General features: G+C 33.4%; 1 protein-coding gene across 1 annotated transcript; it reads right to left on the bottom strand.

The window, feature by feature from the left end:
* Positions 1-434: 434 nt before the first annotated feature.
* Positions 435-5,828, bottom strand: LOC134612014 (protein kinase C delta type-like). Its single transcript, XM_063456398.1, has 5 exons — positions 5,755-5,828; positions 4,923-4,985; positions 4,638-4,776; positions 1,099-1,116; positions 435-464 (listed from the first exon to the last, which is right to left on the bottom strand). The coding sequence occupies exons 1-5, from the start codon at positions 5,826-5,828 to the stop codon at positions 435-437; spliced, it is 324 nt and encodes a 107-aa protein (XP_063312468.1).
* Positions 5,829-6,057: the final 229 nt, after the last annotated feature.

The raw sequence follows: 6,057 nt of genomic DNA on the forward strand, positions 1-6,057 counted from the left end.
TACACTGGGAGCTGACCGAGGTGCTGAACGGACGGCGCAGAGGAGGAGAGAGCTGACAGGAGCTGCAGAACAGGTAAGTTACAGCTCTGCCAGCCCCCCTCTCCCCCCAGTCTGTATTATGGCAATGCAAATTGCCATAATACAGACTCTGACTCGAGTATAAGCCGAGTTGGGGTTTTTCAGCCCAAAAAATGGGCTGAAAAACTCGGCTTATACTCGAGTATATACGGTAGTTTAAAATGTTATGTTAAGATCACTTGTAATTTGCTTTGAAATCATCACCAATAGTTTGATTCATAAAAAAACACAAACCTCACTTCTCATATATTGGCTTACTGCGAATAAGCTTGTTTTATTTAAAAAAAAAAAAAAGTGCAGCAAATCTTGACCTTGTTTGTCTAAACGTTGTCATTATACCTCTTGTCATAAAGTCATTAAGAAAGCTTGTACCTAACACTGCACGCCTAAAATAAAGAATAAAAAAAAACAAAAAACACAAGTATGTGTTTAATAAAATGATTTTATTTGAAATAAAATGTTTTTAACAGTAAATAAAAAAATACAATATATATACATTAATATTTACATTTAACAATTTAACCATAATTAAATTATTCAGAAACTAAAGAACTAAAATGTTTGCTAAAATAATTAACAATGATGCATCTGTGAAACACAAACCTGCACAGTGTTCCGAAAAGGGGAGTGGTGCACAAATAAGAGATTGTGTGCCAATGCCAAAACAGGAAATGGTACACATACAGTGTCTAACAAAAAGCCAACAGCATTGGGCTCGGAGGACACTGAACGATACCCCATATAGAATAGGTCCGGTGCGGGAAAGTGTTCATGGATCCACTTCACCGCACACAATGGAATTGGACGCCTATTCCTGGGTCCCAAGTGACCATAGACCCACAGAGTAAAAGCCCTGTAGGCTGTCTTCCTGTAGTCACTACAAGAGAATAAAGAAAAAAGATTTTTGTTTACAATTTTGATTTGATTTTAAGACATGAAAACATGAAAAGGAAGAACATCAGTAATAATAAAAAAAAATTGGATGTACTCTATATGTATGAAAAGTAATCGCTACATTACCTTTTGGTCACCTATCACCTATTTGTGAAGCAAAAATTCATAAAAATATAAACCATCATCACAAAATGTAGGACCATATTATTGTTAATCCTAATTGTCATTTGTGAAATCAAATATCACTTTTTAAGAATAAAGGTAGTGTGTGCTTTGATGAGACAGGAGAGACAGTCTATTGGGCACATAAAGAAAGACTACAGCTGGAGTAGATATTAAAGGGATTCCACAGTGTCAAGAAAACAAAGTCATTTTACTGGCACTATAGAATCCTGGATTGCCCCCCTTCCACCCCCCATGACATGTCGCTGAAGGGGGTTAACTTGATAGCAATATAAAAACTATAAAAATGCTACTTTAAATTAGAAAAAGCCTGCAGAGACATGCTATAGACACCAGAACCACTTGAATAAGCTGGAGTGGTTCTGTTAACTATAGTATCCCATTAAAGCACACTATGGTGTATATAAATGTAAAATTAAATATTTTCAAATAACCTTTCCAGCATTTCTTCAGGCGACTTTATCCTCCGATTCCCAAAGCTGGCACCAAACCGGTGGCGACACAGTATGCTTACAATATCCTGCTGCAGGTCTTGTCCGCAGGAATAATTTCCTGCATTTTTTTAATCTCCCTGCAGCAGATAATCTGTAATCACAATAAAAGTTGTATTTTATTTTTCAAAATCAAATAGTTTACTGCAGTCATAAAAAGTTTAATTGTATATATTTATTTAATTATACGGTTATTCAGAGTACAATGAGAGCTATATATTATAGCTCTATTTTATAAACTTTCTAAAAACATTTCACTTACCATTCTCTGTGTCTCCTCATCCTCGTACAGCTCATGACTGCTACTCGACATTTTTTATATAAAACTGTAAGTAGTAATTAAAATAAAAAAAACATTAATTTGTTTGGTTATTTAACCCCTTAAGGACCGGCCTGTTTTTGCAATGTTTGTACGTGAAGGACCAGAGCAGTTTTAACACATTTGTGGTGTTTGCGTTTAGCCATAATTTTCCGCTCTCTCATTTACGGTTCCCATACAAGTTATATATTGTTTTTTTCAAGACAACTAGGGCTTTCTTTACATACCATTATTTGTATTATGTCATATATTGTATTAAAAAAAAAAAAAAATATGGTGAAATTTTTTTTAAAAAAAAAAACATGTTTTTGGACTTTTACTTGAAAAATCTTTTACTTATCTACAAAAGCTAATGAAAAAAACTGCTAAATAGATTCAAAATTTTGTCCCGAGTTTAAAAACACCCAGTGTTTACATGCTTTATTGCTTTTTTTTGCAAGTTATAGGCCTATAAATACAAGTAGGAAATTGCTGTTTCAATATATATATGTTTTAAATGTATCAATAGTGACCTTGTAACACCGTTATCTGTCATAAATCCCCGAAACACACCTAACATGTACATATTTTTTTAAAGTAGACAACCCAGGGTATTCAAAATTGGGTATGTCCAGTTTTTTTTAGTAGCCACTTAGTCACAAACACTGGCCAAAGTTAGCATTTATATTTGTTTGTGTGTTAAAAATGCAAGAAACGCTAACTTTGGCCGGTGTTTGTGACTAAGTGGCTACTAAAAAAGGCTGAACATACCCCATTTGCAATACCTTGGGTTGTCTTCTTTTGCAAATGGTATGCCATCATGGGGCTAATTCTCATTCCTTGGTTACCATACGCTCTCAAAGGCAACCTAACCAATCCGACAAATTTCAATAAAAAAAAAGTAAAATCAAGCCTTATATTTGACCCTGTAACTTTCACAAACACTATAAAACCTCTACATGTGGGGTACTGTTATACTCAGGAGACTTCGCTGAACACAAATATTAGTGTATCAGAACAGTAAAATGTATCACAGCAATAATATCCTCAGTGAAAGTGCTGTTTGTGTGTGAAAAATGCAAAAAACTTCACTTTCACTGACAATATCATCGCTGTGATATGTTTTACTGTTTTGAAACACTAATATTTGTGTTCAGCGAAGTCTCCCGAGTAAAACAGTACCCCCATGTACAGGTTTTAGGGTGTCATAGAAAGTTACAGGGTTAAACACAGTGCTAGCAAATTAAATTATCTGGACTTTCGGCCTGGGTTGGCAGGCAGGTCCCTCAAATTGCAATCATTAAAATTACTTAATTAGGTAAAAATATTACATAAATGCACATGTAGAATTTTAATATATATACATATTTATATATTTGGCGTCTACGTATATATTTATGAAATTATTTATGTAATTATGTATATGGACATATGTATATTTCGCATTGTTTTTATTTATTTATTTATACATAGATATATATATCATTACATTCTAAGTATATTTTGATATATATATATATATATATCAAAATACTGTTAGAATAAAATTGCATATATAAATATTTTTTTTATAATTATTAAAAATTATTTTTATTTTTTGTTATTTATTTTTATTAACATATTATTTGTATTTTATAATAATATATATATACCATATATATAGCAATTATATATATTGTATATATTCGTGTGTAATTTAAATATAAGTGTATTTTTATATTAATATACGTATATATAAATATAAAAATACACTTAATATGACATTATATATATGATACATATACATATATTATATATAGATATAATACATGTATATATATCATATATATATATACACATATTATTATTATTTTTTTACACTGATTTTACACTGTTTTTTTTTAACTTTATTTTTTTGATTTTTCACTTGCAGGGAGACTGCCTGTCAGCACAGACAGTCCCCCTGCAGGCAGATACACAGACACCTATTGCGGTCATGTGATCGAGTGATCACATGGCCATGGGGTCCTGATCTGCCGAGGGGGGACTGCCCGGGCAGACAGGCAACCCCCCTGGACCGGGTGGAGCACTGATCGCCGCCGTGGGACCGACGGCGATCAGGTAAGTAGCCCCAGACCGTTATGACGGTTCAGGACCGTCAGCGGTCCAAACGCACGTTTTACCGCTGACGGTCCTGAACCGTCAGAGGTCCTGAAAGGGTTAAACAGGCTTTTATTTTGTTTAAGTTCAAAGTAAACTCAATAAATGGATGGAACTGATGAATAGTTGGCCATTCAGTTGAGATAATATATAGCAAGGCACTAAGTAGAATTATTTTTTTTTTAATACAGGGAACTTAAATAAATGTTAATGAATAATAAAAGAAACAATAATTTCATTATTTTAATAAAAAATTATGGGATATTTTTTCTTTGGATAACGTTTCAGCAAATTCTCTCTTTCTTTACTCATACAGTGTATAGATCTATATCCTCTTCTTTTACACAACTTATGGCACAACTTATGTATGTGGCATTCAAATAGGATTTCCTAGGTATAAGTTGATTACTATGAAGAAACTGACCCCTTTGAACATATTTTAAGCCAGGGACTATGGCACCACATACAGAATGATGTGTAATTGTTCCAAGCTAATTTCTTTATAAGTAAAGTTTCTAATTAACAGGATATTGCATTTGAAATGTATTCCTCACCTCAGGGGCAATGTATCCCGGTGTGCCAGCGTACTCTCGGCAAGTACTGCTGCCAAACATGTTTTCTACTGCCAAGCCAAAGTCGGCAATCTTAAGGTGACCCATGCCGTCCCATAAGATGTTTTCAGGCTTTAGGTCTCTGTAAGGAAGATATACCTTATAAATGAGTAATTAGTCTTCAATAATTAGAAACAAACTGTCACATATTTATTGCATGAAGGGACATAAAAGTTACAGTCTAGAACTGAGATAATATATATATAATGAACTAATACAATAGATTACCGATGGATAATTCCATTCTTGTGTAGGTATTGTATTCCACACACCATTTCAGCAGCAAGAAATCTGAAAAAATTAATTAAAATAAATATTAGCCTTATTTCATTTTATAAACCAAAGCATACTGTGTTGATATACATTTTCTCAGCTGGATTTAATACTGCTCTTATCTCTCTTATAGTAAGATCTCAGATTTAAATGGTTTCCCTTTTTTTATAATCTCTTAAATACTGCTTCTTATTTAGACACAGTGATACTTTTGACTGTGTATGAGGCTGATGTCCAAGTTAATGAACAAATAATATATTAAGGCATACTGCCTTATGATATATCTATTGCTTTTTCAGCATCTTCCTTGTTGCTTTGTATTTAAGAGAATTTAGAGAAGTCCTGAGGAACACTATATTCCAGGGAAAGTATTGTTCATTTATTTTGGTTCTATTTTGGTAAATTCTAGAACTGTGTCCCGAGGAATTTAGTTGATTTCCAGTTGCAGCCACACTCTTTTCCGATTTCGTCCTTTCTCCCACAGTTTTCCCTCATATGAAACGTTCTTATCTATGGTGTATTACATTCTTACAGAGTTATTCACTAAATTTAGAATTGCAGGGAGTTCAAAGTAAATTTGAGGTGAATTTCAACATTTAGGTCAAGAGAGACAAATTAGAGAAATTTTACAACCAATTGTGTTTTCAGTTTGGCTATTTTGGCCTTAAATTTGAAATTCCCTTTAGATACACTTTCAATTCCCTGCAAGTCTCACGTTAGTAAATATCCATGTTATTGATTTTCCATGGTCGTCTTTCAGTTACAGTTACATATTTTCAAAACTTACCTTGCGATGTCAATGTCCAGCTTCCCGTTCTTTTCAATCAATGCATCCAGATCACCTCCGTTCAAATATGGCATTACAAAGAACAGATGATCCTATTTGAAAAGAGAGATTAAACAAGATTAAAAGAAGATATACTTTAGCATGACTTTACCTTTCTTGTAATGAAAGGGTTGATGGAAAGCAAAGATGTTCTTACTTTAGTTTGGAAAGTGGCATGTGCTTCAGTGAGAAAGGGACATCCACCTGCAACCTCTAGCACTCTACGTTCTACGAGTGTGCTGTCCTCATCCTCTTCTAGCAGGT

The sequence above is a fragment of the Pelobates fuscus genome, chromosome 5 (genome assembly GCF_036172605.1).
Source record: "Pelobates fuscus isolate aPelFus1 chromosome 5, aPelFus1.pri, whole genome shotgun sequence".
NCBI classification, from domain to species: Eukaryota; Metazoa; Chordata; class Amphibia; order Anura; family Pelobatidae; genus Pelobates; species Pelobates fuscus.